Raw genomic sequence first — 20,852 nt, 5'->3', positions numbered from 1 at the left:
TCTTTGTTTGAAGCCTGAAATGTGGCAAAAGGTCAAAAAGTTCAAGGGGCCGAATACTTTCGCAAGGCACTGTAAGTGCTTCAGCGACAGCAGTTAAATTGCAGTGGTTTTGATACTATATATCTAGTTTTGAAAAAAATACTGATTAAACAAGTCATTTATTTATAGGATCTACCTGGAGTGATGGCAGTTCTGTGCGTCCAAGTTACTGGCTGATCCTTCTTAATCTTACACCACAGGTATCTGCATATGGTCTTATTAATGCACGTTCAAAAATTGAAAATCATTCTTATAAAACCTGAAAAAACAAAAAATTTAAAAAAGAAAAATTGCAAATCAATGTCTATTTCAGGAGCTGGTAAATGGTTATGCTTTTTGGTGTGTTTTTTCCCCCCTAGATCGACGGTTCCACTCTCCGGACGATCTGCATGCAGCATGGCCCTCTCCTGACATTCCATCTCAACCTCACCCAGGGCACAGCTCTTATCCGATACAGCACCAAACAGGAGGCAGCCAAGGCCCAGAATGCCCTGCACATGTGAGTCAGTAGGACATGCAAATTAGTATTAGGAATGAAAATAATACCTAAAGGAAATAGGTTTTTAATACATTTTCTTTATACTGTTCAGGAATAAAAATTGGTGGAGCCCTCTGTTCCTTTCTATATGTTTTTACAAGCTGACTGCTTTGGTAAAAAAGGCCTGTTTACAGAACTGGATATCAGACACACTGATAAGGACTCATTCTACCTCCCAGCCAGCATTATATGGCTCTATATTGAGCTTCAGTTATAGAAAGTGGGAAAGGAAGGAACTACAGTTGTTACCAATGGAAAATCTAGAATGTTTTACAAAAGCATTTTCATTGATGCACCCTGTGTCAAATGTTTAAGACCTTTTATAGAAGCTATAAAAAAAGCATATTAAGCCGTTTAAAAATGTTAAACCTAAAAGAACCACCCTTACTATGCAGAGCTTGCTGACAGCATTTAAAATAAAAAGAAAGGCTAATTTAACTCTGGTTTAAAATGTTGCATCCTCCTTGCTCATACCCATGCTTTGCATACTGTTTATAAAATAGTTCAGTATATACACTGAACAAAATTATAAAGGCAACACTTTTGTTTTTGCCCCCATTTTTTTTTTTTATTTAATCATTTTTATTTATTTTTCAATCAAAATATAACAAAAAACAAAATATACATTTTCCATGGAACAATTACCCTTTATACAGAAATGATCTTGAAAAGGGAGACAAACAAATCAAGAGTAAAAAAAAAAAAATTACACCATCAGTGTTTGCCTACGATATTTTAAATGTTGTGCTACAGTTGTACTTGTCAGGGAGAAATGTGGATAAAAACCCACTTCATAATCAGTGAAAAAATGTGAATATTAAACATTGTGATAGGGAATAAAAAAAAAAGGGGTGTTCAAACCGTATGGTACACATTGTGATTTCCTCCTCGTGTCAAAAGTCAAAAAATGTTAAAAATGCCAATTCAAACTTAATACAACGTGATAAGAATACAAACTCCCTAAATGAAAAAAAAAACCTTATTAAATTGCGGTGTGAGAAATCATTGAAGAGAGAGAAATAAAATAAAAGGGAGAGAGAATTTTCCCATAATAAGTCTCCTATCATCGTCATCCGAGTTAGAAAGGCACTCATCGTGCCTATCTCTGTGCCTTGGAAGAATGCCTATTATAGTCTAACCCCAAAGAAAAAAAAAAAACAGTTCACAATAGGGCCTCCAGGGTAGCCCAATACAATAATCTAGTGCACTCCATGAGGAGCCACATTAAATTACTTCCAATTGATAAGCCTCTGTACCCGTGAAATTCACCCAGGGCCTCCATCGGTCTCTAGTCTGGTCCTCCCAGTTCTTTAAAGTGGCAGTTAACTCCTCCATCTTATAAATCTCATTAACTTTTGAGTACCATAATCCAGTTCCTGGAGATTGAGTTTGTCTCCACATGGCTGGAATACATGCCTTTGCAGCATTGAGAAGTCGGAGTATCAAGGACATTTTATATCTGCGGATTGAACTTCTCGTGAGGTGGAGGAGACAATACGCTGGATCGTCTCCCACCTCGACTGCAGTCAGTTGCTTAATGACTGCCGCAACCTTAATCCAAAAGGGTCGCAGTAGGGGGCAAGTCCAAAAAATGTGGAGCATTGAACCAGACTCTGACCCGCAACGCCAACACCTGTCTGAGCAATCTGCTCCCATCCTATGCATCAGCACGGGGACTCTGTACCACCTAGTTAATATTTTATATCCCACCTCCTGATATTTGCAGTCCATAGAAGATTTATGCACCAGTGTTAGGATCTTATTCTTTTGTGTTTTCGTCAAAGTAATTGCAAGTTCCCGCTACCATTGAGATAGAAACGACAGCTGTTGTTCCTCCCGTTCCTCAACCAAGATTGAATAGAATAGGGATAGAGTATGTTTGAGGGGATCCCCTGCTCTACATAAAGATTCAAAAGGAGTTAAAGCCCTTGGTATATAGCCCCTTTGTCCAACAGAAAGGAGGAAATGTCGTAATTGATAAATACTCAAGTGGTCGAGATCTAATCCGGGCCATGCAGAGATTTCCCCATGGGTGAGCACAGGGCCCTGCTGCCATACTTCAAGTAATCGTATCTTCCCAACTTGGGCTAGTCCAGGTATCTTAGCACTTGTACATCCCGGGGGGAAATCCGGGTTGCCAAGTATAGAGATAAGAGGGGAAGGTGCAGGAGCTATCTTTGGATGTTGTTGGACTCTCCGAGATTCTCGTAGAGTGGCACCTATCGTAGGGTGTGATAAGATGAGGTCCATAGGCGAAAAAGAGGACCAAGGGGCCGGGGGGGTAAACTGGCCAGCTGCACCTATCTCTAGACCCACCCATCGCTTAGAGGCCAAATTACAATGCCAGTCCAAGACACGGACGAGGGGCGAGGAGCGGTAATATCGGAGCATGTCCGGAAGGCCTACTCCCCCCTTTGATTTTGGAAGGGACGGGACTTGAAGCCTGATCCTAGGAGATCAGGAGGCCCATATAAAAGCACAAAACATTTTCCGGATCTGTTGAAAAAAAGACCTAGGGACTGCAATCGGTAATGCCTGCAATAAATACAGTAATCTGGGCAAGATGTTCATCTTATGTGCGCTACAGCGTCCAAACCATGTCAGGGTTAATGATTGCCATATACAGGGAGTGCAGAATTATTAGGCAAATGAGTATTTTTGAGGATTAATTTTATTATTGAACAACAACCATATTCTCAATGAACCCAAAAAACTCATTAATATCAAAGCTGACTATTTTTGGAAGTAGTTTTTAGTTTGTTTTTAGTTTTAGCTATTTTAGGGGGATATCTGTGTGTGCAGGTGACTATTACTGTGCATAATTATTAGGCAACTTAACAAAAATCAAAGATACAGTATACCCATTTCAATTATTTATTTTTACCAGTGAAACCAATATAACATCTTCACAAATATACATTTCTGACATTCACAAACAAAACAAAAACAAATCAGTGACCAATATAGCCACCTTTCTTTGCAAGGACACTCAAAAGCCTGCCATCCATGGATTCTGTCAGTGTTTTGATCTGTTCACCATCAACATTGCGTGCAGCAGCAACCACAGCCTCCCAGACACTGTTCAGAGAGGTGTACGGTTTTCCCTCCTTGTAAATCTCACATTTGATGATGGACCACAGGTTCTCAATGGGGTTCAGATCAGGTGAACAAGGAGGCCATGTCATTAGCTTTTCTTCTTTTATACCCTTTCTTGCCAGCCACGCTGTGGAGTACTTGGACGCGTGTGATGGAGCATTGTCCTGCATGAAAATCATGTTTTTCTTGAAGGATGCAGACTTCTTCCTGTACCACTGCTTGAAGAAGGTGTCTTCCAGAAACTGGCAGTAGGACTGGGAGTTGAGCTTGACTCCATCCTCAACCCGAAAAGGCCCCACAAGCTCATCTTTGATGATACCAGCCCAAACCAGTACTCCACCTCCACCTTGCTGGCGTCTGAGTCGGACTGGAGCTCTCTGCCCTTTACCAATCCAGCCACGGGCCCATCCATTTGGCCCATCAAGACTCACTCTCATTTCATCAGTCCATAAAACCTTTGAAAAATCTTCTAGATTTGTCTTGAGATATTTCTTGGCCCAGTCTTGACGTTTCAGCTTGTGTGTCTTGTTCAGTGGTGGTCGTCTTTCAGCCTTTCTTACCTTGGCAATGTCTCTGAGTATTGCACACCTTGTGCTTTTGGGCACTCCAGTGATGTTGCAGCTCTGAAATATGGCCAAACTGGTGGCAAGTGGCATCTTAGCAGCTGCACGCTTGACTTTTCTCAGTTCATGGGCTGTTATTTTGCGCCTTGGTTTTTCCACACGCTTCTTGCGACCCTGTTGACTATTTTGAATGAAATGCTTGATTGTTCGATGATCACGCTTCAGAAGCTTTGCCATTTTAAGAGTGCTGCATCGCTCTGCAAGATATCTCACTATTTTTTGCTTTTCTGAGCCTGTCAAGTCCTTCTTTTGACCCATTTTGCCCAAGGAAAGGAAGTTGCCTAATAATTATGCACACCTGATATAGGGTGTTGATGTCATTAGACCACACCCCTTCTCATTACAGAAATGCACATCACCTAATATGCTTAATTGGTAGTAGGCTTTCGAGCCTATACAGCTTGGAGTAAGACAACATGCATAAAGAGGATGATGTGGTCAAAATACTCATTTGCCTAATAATTCTGCACTCCCTGTATGAAGGTCTTTCTTCACAATCCCCAACATAGGGATATTATTCTTCCTAAATAAATCAGCTGTAATCTGGATCCCCAGGTAAGCTAACGATCCCTCAGCCCAATGAAATGGGAATGAGACTCGTAAAGCATGTTCCTCCTGAAATTATGTCGATACATTGAGTACTGCCGATTTCGTGAGATTAATCTTGTAATTAGAGAGGATGCCATATTTGTTAATAGCAGCTAAGATGTTTGGAAGTGTTCTTATAGGGTTGGAGTTGAAAAACACAGGGTCGTCCGCGAAAGCGGCCACCTTGTGCTGATCGCCAGCAACCCGAATGCCTGAAATGTCGCTAGATCGACGTATTGAGCACAAAAAGGGTTCCAACATTAAAATAAATATAAGAGGTGATAGTGGGCATCCCTGCCGGGTGCAATTCGAGATTGGAGAGTAATCCGAGCACCATTCGTTTACTTGTACCGCTGCCGATGGTCTACAGTATAGGGCCTGGATGCGTTGCTGCATCCATGGTCCCAGGCCTATATATGACAGGGTGGCTCGAATAAAGCTCCAGGCCACCCTGTCCAAAGCCTTCTCTGCGTCCATAGATAATACCATCGGAGTATGGTTAACCCGTGCTTCGTGTACCAGATCAATAGCCCTTATAATGTTCTCTTGCCTCGCGATGCGGCACAAACCCCACCTGGTCGAAATGCACCAGGCGGGGAATGTGAGGCACTAGACAATTCGCAAGCATCTTTGCAAACAATTTGGTATCGCAATTTAAAAGGGAAATAGGCCTATAGCTGCCGCAGAGCTGAGGGTCTTTCCCCTCTTTATGTATGCTATATAAGCCCTCAAAGAGTCAATAAGAAACATGGCACCCTCTCCTACATTATTAAAATGCTCCAGGAGGGGTTTACTTAAATATGCCAGAAATTGCTGATAATATGGCAAAGAAAGCCCATCTGGTCCAGGGACCTTATGGGGTTTACATTGTGAGAGGGCAGATGATAATTCCTCAATAGTAATTGCCCCTTCCAAGGTAGATGCCTGCTCCGCTGTAAGGGTGGGCATTCCTGATTCTCGGAGGTAGATCTCTTATAATTCCCTCTCCTCGCTAGGGGAAGTTATTCTCTCAGGGGTTGTTATGTTATAGAGAGAATGATAAAATGAATAGAACTCGTCAAATAGCAGACGAGGTATGAACCTCTCGTCCACCAGGCGTTTGTATATGAGATATATATGTTCTCTTTCTCTGGCCCCTTAAAGCCTGTGCAAGCATCGCACCTGGTTCATTTGAAAATTCATAGTAGTGTCTCCTAGCCCATGCCATACCTCTAATCGTCTTCTGAAACAGGAGGCGATTTAATTCTTCTCTGGCTTGAGTTAAGGGGACACGTTTTTCCGCAACTAGGGATTGCTTGTGTTGTTTACTAAGAGATTCTAACCGTGAGAAGAGGGCTGTCAATCTACTTTCCTGTTCCCTTTTACGTAGAGCAGTGGTTCTCAATTCCGGTCCTCGGGACCCACTAACAGGCCAGATTTTAAGTATTACCTTGGGGGATGCAGACTAGAATACCACAATCACTGAGCAGCAAATGAGATCACCTGTGATGTAATTTAGTTATCTTGCAAACCTGGCCTGTTGGTGGGTCCCGAGGACCGGAGTTGAGAACCACTGACGTAGAGCTCCTATTCGCATAAGGACCCCATGAATTACGCATTTATGCGCCTCCCAGATTACAGATGGGGATAGTGAGTCATCCATATTATCTTTAAAATAATTAGAAATCGCAGACTCTATCTCCACCCTGACTTCCGGGAACTGGAGTAATGACTCATTGAGCCTCCAAGTACATGGTTTTACATGTCCAGATTCCCATGCAATAACTACGTGGACAGGAGCGTGGTCTGATATAGAAAATTAATCGATATGCGAGGAGATAACCAAGGGGAGATCACTTTGAGGGAGTAAAATGCGATCTATTCGAGTGTAGACATCGTGGGTCGGAGAGTAGTAGGTATAATCCCGCTCACCTGGGTGCATCAGTCGCCAAGCGTCAGTCAGGTCAAGGAGAGACAGTTCCCGCTGCAGTCGGCGTAACCGGGTATGGGAAATACATGAGATTCCCCTGGAAGAATCCAGGAGAGGTTCAGATATAAAATTATACCACCCATCACGAGGTGCCCTTCCCAAAACAACTGGAATCAATTGCTGTAAGAAAGATATATGATCTGAGTTAGGCAAATAAACATTTAATAAAGTTACCGTTGTCTGACCAACCCTTCCCTTAATCAACAAAAATCTTCCACCTGGGTCTATCAGCTCCTCTTTAAACACCCAGGGCAAAAATTTAGATATGAGAATACTCAATCCTTTTGATTTGGGTATTGGTGAGGGAGCATGATACACCCAGGGGAAATCCCTATTGCATAGCCTGGGGATGGCATCTTTCCGAAAATACGTTTCCTGTAAAAATGCCATATGTGAATGACTGTGTTTTAAATCTGATAGAAGACGTGACCGTTTCACTGGGGTGGCTAAACCTCTTACATTAAGGGTGGTTACCTTATATCCTGGGACTGCTGGTGCAGGGCTAGGTGACATGGTTACCCTGGAGGTCCAAAACAAACAAAAAAAAATGTTTTTTTAAAGAAACCTTCACAGATTGGATAGTGTATGGGACTCATACTACCGAACCTCCTATCCTCAATGCGTGACCCCCAACCGACCAGGCATAGGACATTACTCATCCAGGCGACGGGGGATCAGCACCAAGGGGAAGGGGGGAAGGGGCAGGACAGGGGTTTCCAACAAAATCCAGGATAATGTATCTAGAGATATAGTGAAAAAGTAAGGGCCATGTACTCTGCAAGAGTCTCTTCTTCTAATGGACTGGGACCCTCTCTCCAGGGATGTCTAAATCGTGACATGGGGGATCCCCATGAGACCCGGCTCCACGGATTGCTGAGCCAGTTGGGAATTGATATTAGAGGGGTCTCCAAGAAAGAGAATAGCTCTGGTATCTGTTCATGCCATCTCAAAGCAAATGAGTTTCCATTTTGTGAAACCACCAAATGAAACGGGTGACCCCAATGATGATATGTAGCGCCTGCCTTTTGAATTTCAGCTAGCAATGGTTTTAATATGGCCCTCATCCGCAGAGTGCAGCGTGAGAGGTCTGCTAGGAGTCGTATTGGGGCTCCTTTAAAGTCTATAGGACCTTGATTCCATGCACGTCGCATAATATCTTCCTTAAGGGAGTAGAAATGTATTATGACCAATACATCACGTGGATGGTCTTCTCCTATGCTGCGGGGTACCTGTACTCTATGTACTCTATTTCGATCTCCTCTGTAGGAGGGCGCTCCAACAATTTGTTAAATATCCCCAAAGCTGCCGTCTTTAATTCGGGGCCCAGAACTGTTTCTGGGACCCCCCGCAGCCTAATATTATTTCTCCGGCTGCGATTTTCACTGTCATCCTGTTGGAGTTGCAAAATGGTTAGTTGATTCTGTATATTGACCTGTGCTTTTTCTATAGCATTAACTCTGGTTTCCAATATAGATTGGGCCACCCCCACAGCCGCTACTTTATCTATTTGTGTAAATTGCTGTTTTATGGCATTGATTTCAAGAGAAAGATTACTGACAATCGATGCTGCCATCTCATTTAAATCCTGTTTTGTCGGTATTAGTAAGAGCAGTTCTCTCCATTCTGAAGGCTGAGGGTTTTCCAATTGTCCAGGGGATGGATGATCATCCATTGTGTCTGCCCGTGGTTTGTCCATTATGGAGGTCGGCTGTGGGGAGCCTCGAGGGGAAGCAGAGGTATTCATTGAATGGCCCTGTGTCGGTTTAGAAAGCTTTTTCAGCAAGGTATGGCCGGTGTTGAGTGGACACGGCGGCGCCATCTCAGCTGGAGAGGAGACACACTGAGCTGCAGGACGCCGGAGGAAGTTTGTCGCAATGTCCGGTCTCCAAGGGCTTCGCCGGGTTATCAGAGACTGACATGTGCAGAGGTTCAAGGCAGGGTCAGGTTCGCTTGGCTGCATGAGGCCGGAGCACTGCTGTGGATCACAGAGCTCCCGAGGAACCCTTACTGCATCATTACTGAGCCACACCCCGGACCCCTAGGCTCACATCTTCTTTTTGCCCCCATTTAAGTTCAGCTCATGAAAAATTGGGGCAACAATAAAAGTGTTGCGTTTATAATTTTGTTCAGTGTAGATCTCCTCCTTTTAAGGGGTTCACATGACTGCTAAGCAGTTGCTCACTGAGTGGCTGCAGCTGATGAGAGGGAGCGCCAACAATGGGGGAATAATGGAAGCCGACAAGGGATGTCACAGGTCTGTGAATTCAGCCACATTGTCAAGCTGCTTGGTGCTCACATGACTGCACGTTTTGAGATCTCCCCAGAGTAGCTCAATGATATTGAGGTCAGGAGACTGAGATGGCCACTCCAGAACCTTCACTTTATTTTGCTGTAGCCAATGACAGGATCATTGTCCTTTTGGAATGTCCAAGTACGTCCCATGCGCAGCTTCCGGGCTGATGAATGCAAATTTTCCTCCAGTATTTTTTGATAACATACTGCATGCATCTTTCCATCAATTCTGACCAAATTTCCTGTGCCTTTGTAGCTCTCCCATCCCCAAAACTTCAGCGATCCACCTCCCTGTTTTACAGTAGGAACGGTGTACCTTTCATCATAGGCCTTGTTGATTCCTCTCCAAATGTAGCGTTTATGGTTGTAGCCAAAAAACTAAATTTTGGTCTCATCACTCCAAATTACTTTGTGCCAGAAGTTTTGAGGCTTGTCTCTGTGCCGTTTGGCGTATTGGCTTTCTTCTGGCGACTTCAACCATGCAGCCCATCTTTCTTCAAGTGCCTCCTTATTGTGCATCTTGACACAGCCACTCCACATGTTTTCAGAGAGTCCTGTATTTCACCTAAAGTTTTGTTGTTTTTTCTTTGCATTCCGAACCATTTTCCTAGCAGTTGTGGCTGAAATATTAGTTGGTTTACCTGACCGTGGTTTGGTTTCAACAGAACCCCTCATTATCCACTTCTTGATTAGAGTTTGAACACTGCTGATTGGCATTCTCAATTTCTTGGATGTATTTTTATATCTCTTCGCTGTTTTATACAGTTAAACTACCATTTCCTGCAGATCCTTTGACAATTCTTTTGCTTTCCCCATGACTCAGAATCCAGAAACGTCAGTGCAGCACTGGTTGAAAGGTGCAAGGGTCTATCAGGAGTCCAGAAACTCATTGACCTTTTATACACACACACCCTAATTGCAAGCAAACAGATCACAGGTGAGGATGGTTACCTTTAATAGCCATTCAAACCCCTTTGTGTCAACTTGTGTGCATGTTATCAGGCCAAAATCACCAGGGTATGTAAACTTTTGATCAGGGTCATTTGGGTAGTTTCTGTTGTCATTATGATTTAAAAAGAGTAAACACAGTTTATTGATAATAAATGGCTTCAGCCAAACACTAACCATGAGTGAAAGAAAAGTTTTTGTGTTATCATTCATATTCTCTGAAAAATGGCCAAGAAATCATAAATTCTGCACACAACTGTAAATATACATTTCTCTGTCGCTCATTGACAGACGTAGTCTTCTTGATTCACAAGAACTGGGTTATGCTGCCCTCTACAGGAGTAGGACTAGGCAGAAAGAAAAAACGTTCTGGCTCCACCCTAGGGGCAGTCCCAGAGGGTATATCCTCTTCCTGTCTGCTACAGAGAATCAGTTTTTTTCTGTCTAGTCAGGAGTAAGGACCTAAGTTCCTTGCTGGGATCTTTTTGGTCCTGGCAAGATTTTTTCTTTAGAAAAAATATTTTTTAGGTAGTTTTCTCCAGTGTTTTTTTCCTGTGAGATCTTCAAGCAAAAACGCCGGACTGGGCGACACTAGTGGTCACCCCAGCCGGCCTACGAGCGCGCGCAGACCATTGCATTGCGCTTGGTCGGCCGCGACACATTCAAGTAAGTATGCGGGGCCGGGCGACGGGCTGGATGTTGAGATCCAGTGGTCACCCCGGTTTCTGCCTACGAGCGCGTGCAGACCAGAGCTCCGCGCTGGGTCGGCCGCGACGGAGTCCCATTGGAGGGACTGACCTTGCGAGTTAAAAGTCTCGCTTGGACGCCAGGAACCAGAGAGTCGAGGCGTCCGGAGTGGTCCACAACCCCCCACCCCGGTGGAGAGGGTATTGTGAAGAGAGGGTGCCTGTCAGTTCGGTATGGTGAGTAAACGTTCCCTTTTTTCCTCGTTATGAGGCAGTATGAATTATGGGCCCCTCCATACATGGTCAGTATATATCTGACACTAAAAGTCCCCCTTGTAAATACAGTATGTGTTTGGTGGGAAGTGGACTTGGTTTGAGAGCTAACACTCTACCCAGCAGACTGTAGTATTACAGCAGACATAGGAGGTATAATCCTACCTTAATTGTAGTGTACCTCCTGCAGATCGATAAACCGCCACTTAGCAGAGATGCAGGTGGATGTGCTGGGAAAAACGATTTCGGCGGTCCGCCGCCATTTTGCCGTAGACCAGGTGCATGTATGTCCTCAGGTCACGCCGGCCGCCATGTTTTTGGAGTCTATTGTCTCCTGTATGGGGGCGGCCATGTTTGATGAGCCCAGCTACCTCGTGGAGAGCTGGGAACGCCGGAAGGCGTACACAGGGGGCGGAGCCATGTCCTTCTACCCAGTCTGTAAAAGACAGACGCTGACTGCAGTTGGTTGGAAACTTCTCTGCATCGGGTGGTGAGCCTTGGGGGTCCCTCTCTCTCTCTGTGGGGATCGAGAAGCAGGTACTCTGAGGGGCGCTATTGCGCTAGGGGGAGACACATAAAAAAAAAAGAGGTATTTTTTTATTTAAAAAAAAAAAAAAGTTTTTTGTTTTTTCTGGCAGAGGTGTCCTGAATTAACATGGACCCTGCCACTCATGTATCTCCACCGGATCCCCTCGAGGTGTCTGCAGGATCCTCCAGCACCCCACTGACGGTTGAATCATTGTCAGCTATTATGGAAACTTTTGTGTCCCGGGTGGAAGTGGCTTGTCAGGGACAGGGCGCAAGAAAGCGACCCCCGCCTAACCCCTTATTATCTGAAACTTCGGATTCAGACTCTGAGCCTATTTCTGCAGTTGCAGGTACTTCATCTGGGATTGGTGTCTCGGGTACTGACTCTTCAGACAGTGAGGAGGATGTTTCGGCATCAGCCATAGCCCGAGAGGAAGCGTTGGTAAACGCACTCATGGTATCTGTTCAAGAAACCTTATGATTACAGGGTATTCCGTCGGAAATAGCTGAAACTGAAATCCCTTTTGGGACTAAAAAACGCATGAAAATGGCAAAGGTTTTTCCATTGCCCAAATGTTTTGGCAATCCAATCAAAGAAGAATGGAGTCTGCCAAAACGCACCTCTGCTATTTCTAAACGCATTAACAGGCGTTACCCGTTGAGGAAACCCTCATTAAGAAATGGACAGAACCACCTGTGGTGGATTCACCAATTGCTAGATTGAATAAAGCCACGGTTATTCCTTTAGAAGACGCTCCGTCTTTTAAAGATCCAGTGGATCGCAAGATAGAAGCTATGTCTCGCACCATGTTTTCCTTGATTGGATCAGCTTTCAGACCAATAATTGCTATTGGTCTGGTTTCGCAGACTGTAACTGAATGGACCAAGTGGTTACGCCGGGACTTAGAAGAGGTCCCTCAGGCGGTATCAGATTTGTTGGAACAAATGATACAGGGGTTACAGTTTGTGTGTGATGCGGCGTTAGACGCCACTCCATTATTGGCGCGAGCATCAGTTTCAGCAGTGGTTCTCAGGCGTACACTATGGCTAAAAGTTTGGTTAGCCGACCAAGGTTCCAAAAAAGCATTAGCTAATATCCCCTTTTTAGGAGAGCGTCTATTTGGAGCCAACTTAGATGAGATCATTAAGGATCTCACGGGTGGAAAGAGCACCTTTTTACCGCAAAATGTTAAGGGTAAAGGAACTCGTCAAAGACGAGGGCCTTCTTTCTCTGCTCACAAAAAAGTTTTTTCGTCCCGCGGGTGAAAAAATTAAGTCCTCCAAAGCTCCTTCAGGAGGCTTCAGGGGACGTTGGTCGGGCAAGCAAAAGCCCGCCCCCTCCAGACCTGAAGATAAATCGTCCAAAGCCTGAAGGTGCGCCCCCACCCATAATTGGGGTGGGGGGACGTCTTCGCCGGTTCCCGGATCCATGGCTTTCCAGAATCCCGGACAAGTGGGTTTGCGAAGTCATAAGGTCAGGGTACAAGATCGAGTTTCGATCTCTCCCACCGGCGCGATTCTTCCCTTCCAATATCCGACTATCCCCGGATCGTTTAGAAGATCTGCGGAGAGCAGTCACGGATTTACTACAACAAGGAGTGGTAGTCCACGTTCCTTGGACAGAACGTTTTTTCTAGGGTTTTATTCAAACCTATTTACAATACTCAGGAAAGAGGGCAAAGTGCGTCCAATTCTGGACTTAAGGGCACTCAATTCCTTTCTCAACATAAGGAAATTCAAGATGGTATCCATTCGCACAGTAGCAGCCTTCCTGCATCCAGGGGATGTCCTAGCGTCCATAGACATCAACCTATCTTCACATTCCCATTTTCGCAGGACATCAGCGGTTTCTACGCTTTTCCGTAGAAGAGAACCACTATCAGTTTGTGGCGTTACCTTTGGGTTTCGCCACGGCTCCTCGGGTCTTCACGAAGGTGTTGGCCCCAATGTTGGCACTACTGCGCCAAAGAGGCATATCGATTCTAGGTTACCTAGACGATCTCCTGCTTCATGCAGAGTCTCCTCAGACCCTGCTACAAAACATAGAAATTACTATAATTTCTTTACAGGAATTCGGGTGGCTGGTGAACCAGCAAAAGTCATTTCTGGTTCCCACCCAGAGGCTCGAATATCTGGGTCTAATTCTAGACACAGTCAGGACAAGAGTTTTCCTTCCGGTAGGGAAACTCCGGAAGATTCAATCAGCAGTCCAGTTGTTACTATCCAACAGCTGGTCTTCCCTTCGGACTTGCATGAGGGTTCTGGGGTTGATGGTGGCTTCCTTCGAAGCAGTCCCATTTGCCCAGTCCCATACCCGAATTCTTCAGCAAGAGATTCTTCTCAGATGGAATCGGAATCCGGAGTCCCTGGACTATCGGATCCAATTGAGCAAACAGACCAGAGAGTCTCTGGTCTGGTGGCTTCGGTCTCCGATGCTCAGCCAGGGAAAGTCATTTCTGCCAATATATTGGACGATAGTGACCACGGATGCCAGCCTATCCGGATGGGGAGGAATTCTCGGTCAGTTATCCGTTCAGGGACTTTGGTCCCCGGAAGAATCCAGGTTACCGATAAATGTATTGGAACTGAGAGCGATCAGACTTTGTCTGATTCACTGGACCGAGCAGCTCCAGGGCAGCCCGGTTCGGATCCAGTTGGACAACGCCACGGCCGTGGCTTATGTCAATCACCAGGGGGGCACCAAGAGTGTCCGAGCGGCCAAAGAAGTGGCTTGCATTCTTCGCTGGGCGGAACGATTTGTTCCAGCTATCTCTGCGGTGTTCATTCCGGGGGTGGAAAATTGGCAGGCAGATTATCTCAGCCGTCAGACTCCGGATCAGGGGGAATGGTCCCTCCATCCAGAAGTTTTCCACCAGTTGTGCCTACGTTGGGGCACCCCGGATGTGGATCTGTTGGCATCACGATTCAACAGAAAAGTACAGAGATTCGTGGCTCGCTCCCGCGATCCTCTAGCAGAGACCGCAGACGCACTGGTCACCCCGTGGGGGCAATACCAGCTAATGTATGCCTTCCCTCCTCTTGGGTTACTGCCAAGACTTCTTCGCAGGATAGAGGAGGAAGGAATTCCAGTAATCCTGGCAGCTCCGGACTGGCCTCGTCGAGCTTGATACGCCGACTTGGTCAGACTGGTGGCGGACGTCCCGTGGAGACTTCCTCTCAGGGAGGATCTACTGTCTCAGGGACCGATCTTCCATCCTGCTTTACAATCGCTGGTTTTAAATGGCCTGGTTATTGAGACCCAGGTGCTGAAGGACAAGGGATTGTCAGCTTCAGTTATTCCTACTCTAGTTAAAACAAGGAAAGCGACTTCCAGAAAGATTATCATCGTACATGGAAGTCTTATATTGTGTGGTGTGAATCCCTTGGGTTCCATCTACATCTTTATTCGGTAGCCCGAATATTGGCTTTTCTGCAACAGGGAGTTGAGCAGAAGCTGGCCTTGAGTGTTATCAAGGGTCTGGTTTCAGCATTTGCTATCTTCTTTCAGAAGCCTTTGGCTACTCATTCCTTGGTGCGGAATTTCATCCAGGGGGTGCGACACCTGGTTCCGCCAGTGCACGCGCCGTTACCATCCTGGGATCTTAATTTGGTGCTGTCGGTTCTTCAGACACCTCCCTTTGAAAATATCAGGGAGATTCCCTTGCTTACTTTATCCCAGAAGGTGGTCTTCTTGGTGGCTATCACTTCTGCACGCAGGGTGTCAGAACTGGCTGCATTATCCTGTTGTTCCCCAGATCTGGTGGTTCATAGGGATAAGGTTGTTCTTCATCCGAATCCATCCTTCCTTCCTAAGGTGGTTTCAAAGTTTCATTGAATGAGGACAGTGTATTGTCCTTCCTATGTCCTTAGCCCAATCATCCTCGAGAATTTGCATGGCATTCCTTGGGTGTAGTTCGGGCGATCAGGATATATTTGAATACTACGGATTCAATTTGTAAGACGGATTCACTGTTTGTGATCACGGATGGCCCTAAGAAGGGGTTGCCTGTTCTGCTGCGACCATCTTTAGATGGATCAGACAGACTTATTTTATCTAAGGGTTGGGATCCCCCGTTCCCTGTTAAGGCGCATTCTACTCGGGCGCTTAGAGTTTCCTGGACCTTCCGCCATCAGGCGTCAGTGGTTCAGGTTTTTCAAGGCGACTGTTTAGTCGTCGGTTCATACCTTTACAATATTGTATAAGGTTTATGTGATGGCATCGTCAGATGCCTCTTCTGGCCGCAAGGTTCCTGCAGGCCACTGTTTGAGGAGACTGTTGGTCTACCTCGAGGATTTGTGGGGTAGGTCTCATCTGTTTACTCGATGAGTCCTTTGATACTTCTGGTTTGCTCCGGTTGGGCCTTCTAGATTGGATTTGGATTTCTGTCAATCCCACCCCTCATTTGTGGCACTGCTTCTGGATGTCCCAGTTCTTGTGAATCAAGAAGACTACGTCTGTCAATGAGCGACAGAGAAAATCGGATTTTTGTAAGATCTTACCGTAAAATCCTTTTCTCTTAGCTCATTGACAGACGTAGTACCCGCCCCTCTATCATTGAGTTGGGTTGGGTTAAATTCTCTGTTGCTGCTTTGTGACAGAACTGATTCTCTGTAGCAGACAGGAAGAGGATATACCCTCTGGGACTGCCCCTAGGGTGGAGCCAGAACGTTTTTTCTTTCTGCCTAGTCCTACTCCTGTAGAGGGCAGCATAACCCAGTTCTTGTGAATCAAGAAGACTACGTCTGCAATGAGCTAAGAGAAAAGGATTTTACGGTAAGATCTTACAAAAATCCGATTATACTATATAATGTTAATGGAAAAAGAGAAAAAAAACTTAGCTTAAATAAAAATATAACCATAGAACTGCAACTTAGTTGTGAGACACAAAATAACAAACCAAACTAAAATAAAGTTGCGCTATGCTAAAACTACACAGGGAACCAATAAATTGTGCATCAAAACAATTGTGTAAGTTGAACTAAAAGAAAGAAAGTCCTTTCACTGCTGTGATGAACACCAGGAAATAAACAAATTTAGAAAAAGTCCAACAAATATATTGCACGTGATGTTTACACCCTCCGCCACCAAAGTAGTGATGTGACCTCCACCTGAGTCAAGAATTCCTGCTTACCAGATAAACTGGACCTCTTGGCTTAACCCAGCCAGGGCCTTTTAATCAATCCTCCAAGAGGGATAAACGATTGAAGATGCAGTATCCCTTAGGAGCCATGCAGCATTGGTCCAACTTCAGATCCTCTCGCATAGTGACATTCCCAAAAAATGTAACAGAAAACTCGCCACAGTGTAAAACCACCTATAACTATTTGCTATATAAAATATTGCATTTACAATTGCGTGGCATAAAATCGCATGTAAAAAGCATAGCTGGCAGGCTAGTACAAACATTCGCCCGTCCTTCCAGGATCACAATACGCTGTGACGTAGTCAAGAAGAAAAAACAGAGGATCGGCTAAGTAAACTTTTTTTTTTTTTTTTTTAATGTGGTAGTCCGATATGAGCAAATAATCGATGTAGGACAGGCACAGCCTCACATCAGGGGATCATTTTTTAGTTACCTGGAATTAAGCTTTACAATCTGGAACCGAAATCAAAGTTTCGTGACTATACTGCAGTTCAGATAATTTCAGGTGGTATTCATACTTATGCTTGTTTTATTTTTTTGTGTTGTGGGCAGAACATGAATGGAGAGACAGTGTAGGTTGACAGGTGGAGCTGAGCTCTGTTTTTTACATTTGTTTTCTTGTAATTACTATATGCTTATTTATAAATTTACTCTCACTGACTGTGTTTGTTGTCATCCCTTCGTCATCGTAGGTGCGTCCTGGGTAACACGACCATCCTGGCGGAATTTGCGACGGATGAAGAGGTGAGCCGTTATCTTGCACAAGCTCAGCCACCAACACCTTCTGCTCCTGGCGCAGGCTGGCAGCCATTGGAAGTGGGACAGAACCATCAGGCTGAACCGGTAGGGCCAGCCCTAAACCTTTTCGGAGGGACCACAGGGCTGGGACAGTGGAGCAGTGGTGGCGGTGGTAGTGACCTGCCAGGCGTGTCTCTTTGGGGTACTCCAAGCTACACATCCAGCCTGTGGGGGGTGCCCAACACAGAGGATGCCCACCGGATGGGCAGCCCTGCCCCTTTGCTACCCGGTGATCTTTTGGGAGGAGGGACCGACTCAATATGAACTTTGAACTTTCAACTCTGACCTCGTGACCTTTCAGAGCAGCAGCACTAACTTAACCTTTTTGTGTGTTTTTTTTTTTTTTTTTTCCAAACTTGCAATAAATACATTTTACCTAAAGAGAAAAAGAAAACTGATGGTTAAATCAGGTGGGTGCAAGTTAAGACTTTGATCGCTAATGTTACAAAACCCTGCGGTCGCTTTCAAGGAGATTGCATTTTTTTCTCTTTTTTTTTTTTTCCCCTTTTACATTTTTATTTTTTGTGCTTGCAAATTCCTTCCTCCCCCTACTGGAGATCAGAAGATATGGGGGAGGGAGGGATGCTGAAAACATGGGTCTGGGGGTAGGGAGATGTAGAAAATGAAAGAAAAACTAAAAAAATGGACAAAAACACATATCAGTCTTGAAATACTTGAATAATGAAAGCCAATGTTGAAAGACAATGTGAATTCACAAAACCTACCATTTAAGAGTCATTTTGTGCTATGAGGGGTAGGGAGCGCAGAGTGTTTTTCTTTTTTTTTTTTTTTTTTTTTTTTAACCATGGCATTTGGGGACTGCTGAAAGCAAATTAAGTTGGTGCAAATTTTTTTACTAAAAATGCAGGAAGGAGGGGTATTAAAAAAATAAATAAATAAAGCAAGCATGTTTGCTGCCAGAATGGACTGCAACATGTTGCACATTATAACTTTGATGTTCACACTGGTAGCAAAATGTTTTAGCCATTCAAACAACTGTTTGTTTTCAGGGTAAGTGAGTGGGAATATTTCTTGAACATGCATTTGTTTATCATTTCAAGGCAAAATGTGGCAACACAGCTCATGATTCTTTTCCAGCTTGATGTGGAGAGGAAAGATACTGAAGTGGCTAAAACATAATCCAGTTCCATCAGGCTGATCTTGTTGTATACTGTGACTATCATACATTTTATATTGGCAGTCTGGCCAATTCATGTTATTAACTGTGTGAGTCACACCTACACAAACCTAAGGTTAATGTCCAAGATTATGCTTATAGTGGTTTTAAGCTCTCTGCAGACCAAGCTTTTTAAGATATGAGTCAGTGATTTGGCAGACCATTTATAAACACTTGCTCTTTCCACCACTTGTTAGTTTTTGTTTTTTTTTAAAGTCTTTTTATTTAGTTCCTCTGAATATTGCATTCAGCAGTGCATTAAATCAGCAGGATCTCCATGTCCTCTTTGTTGTCAGAGGCCTATAAATTTGTAACAGAAGGGTTAATGTCAGGCCTGAAATTCTGAGATCCAGATCTCCTACTGGTGGCACTTAATAATTCTGAACGTCTTTGTTATTTCATAAAACTTTAAAATATGTGTTAAAATGCAGTTGGAAAATGCAGCCGAGCAGACTCCAGATAATGCAATTACAGCACTTGATGCGCTTGTAAAGTGCATTCAGTGAGGGTTTGAGGTCAAAGGTCACTCTGTAGCATTGGGAATATAGTTTAATAGGCTTAATTCACTTGTATTTTGACGGTGCTGCAGACCTTGCTCTATCTACCTGTGACAACAACCTTTATACCTACTCTAAGCTTTTGCTTTTATTACTGCCTTAGCTAAATTTTAAATTGCATTTGCCATGCATCCTGCCTCTCTAACTGGGCGAAGTCAAGCAACTTTGGCATCAGCATTGTTTTCCAACTTGCACTAACTTTTTTTTTTTTCCTTTTTTAATTGCAACGCCATGGAACCATTTCAATGCAAGTTGTCCTCACAGCACTAACAAAATGCACCATGTGAGCTAAGCTTCAGTACAGTCTTACGGGTGGAGCTATACTAAACAGATTTGGACATTCAAAACAGTTTTAAATGGCTAAGGAATGACAATACCAGTTAGGATAATCTGCTGCTAAATATTTTGCTCCTTTTCATAACAGGCATATTACCAACCTGCACCTTTTTAAAATTGCCATTAAACTGTTTAAGTAAAATACAATTTTCAGATATTTTGCTTTTACTGTGAGTGTTATCATAAGGGTAAATAATATAATTTTTATTATTTTGTGTTTTTTTTGTGTAAATGTCATCCAATCCTTTAATACAAGTTTGCACTGGTTCTATTTTTCATGGTGTGATTTTTTTTTTTTCTTCAAAAAAAAGAAAACATTCATAGCTGACATTGCACACCTTTTTAGGAATGTTTATTTCTGACCTCTCCCCCCATATTGCCCCCAGCTTCCAGCCTGTTAAGTGACCTAAAGCAGTATTCATTTTGGTTGCTTGGATGTTAAAATGAAAATTACGTCTGTATAAATTCATGTATGTGTGTCACACAAACCAGTGTACACAGTGGTCTGTTAAATATTGTCATTGTCCTGTTAAAATGTACCATCTACATAGAAGGGCAACCATTTTGTCAGCCTAGCAGGTATTTGAGAATGTCCTCTAACAGTTAAATTGAAACTGTTAATTTTACAGAGTCATACTAAATTATGCTTCACTGATATAATATTTTAAAAGATTAGCTGCATAAAATCATGAATGTACTTTCACTACACAGAATGAATGCCAGTCACTGTTACACTTAACTGGATTATTTGTAGGTGCTCTGTGAATGAGAAATGCTCCATAACATATATAATGCTCCTTCATAGTTATAGTAGACAGTTCCGTATACTTTTAAAGGATTTTTTATTTTTATTCATTTTAATGGCACAAGTGGTTATGCATCATAATACATTTCTTGTGTAAATTTCTGTAAGCCTTTTACTATATTTAAGGCTGAAGTACATTTTTGTTTCCACTGGTTGCTTACTTGTTTGTTTTTTTATTTCCTACACCCAATCCATGCAAAAACCCTGCTACTTTACTGCAGTGTATACTAGAATATTGGTTTAACCAGTCGTTACTGCTGGCAGGAATTTGGGTTTGGCAATCCGTGCCACGTACCAGAAAAGCCTTGTATAATGGCTTGTACAGTTATGTTTTAGGCTGACTCCATCTGAAAGGGGTTATAAACCCTTATACCCAGTGAAGTGACTGGCCTCCGGTGATGCACAGAGGTGAAACAAATCCTCATACATAAGTTGTACCTGTTTATCTGCAGCCA

The 20,852-nt window shown here is 43.8% G+C and overlaps 1 protein-coding gene across 4 annotated transcripts in view; it reads left to right on the top strand.

Moving 5' to 3' along the window:
* TNRC6B (trinucleotide repeat containing adaptor 6B) overlaps positions 1-18,423 on the top strand; it is a 754,281-nt gene extending 735,858 nt beyond the window's left edge. For all 4 annotated transcript variants that reach the window (XM_082265794.1, XM_082265793.1, XM_082265791.1 and 1 more), the window contains 3 exons: positions 169-239; positions 399-538; positions 17,417-18,423. In XM_082265794.1, coding sequence (XP_082121920.1) covers positions 169-239; positions 399-538; positions 17,417-17,786 — 581 coding nt within the window. In that variant the 3' untranslated portion in view covers positions 17,787-18,423. The remainder of the gene's footprint in view (positions 1-168; positions 240-398; positions 539-17,416) is intronic.
* The last annotated feature ends 2,429 nt before the right edge of the window (positions 18,424-20,852 follow it).

Source organism: Pelophylax lessonae (assembly GCF_965119305.1).
Source record: "Pelophylax lessonae genome assembly, chromosome: 8".
Lineage (NCBI taxonomy): Eukaryota > Metazoa > Chordata > Amphibia > Anura > Ranidae > Pelophylax > Pelophylax lessonae.
The sequence above is the reverse complement of the archived record's forward strand: the minus strand, read 5'-3'. Positions and strand labels throughout refer to the sequence as shown.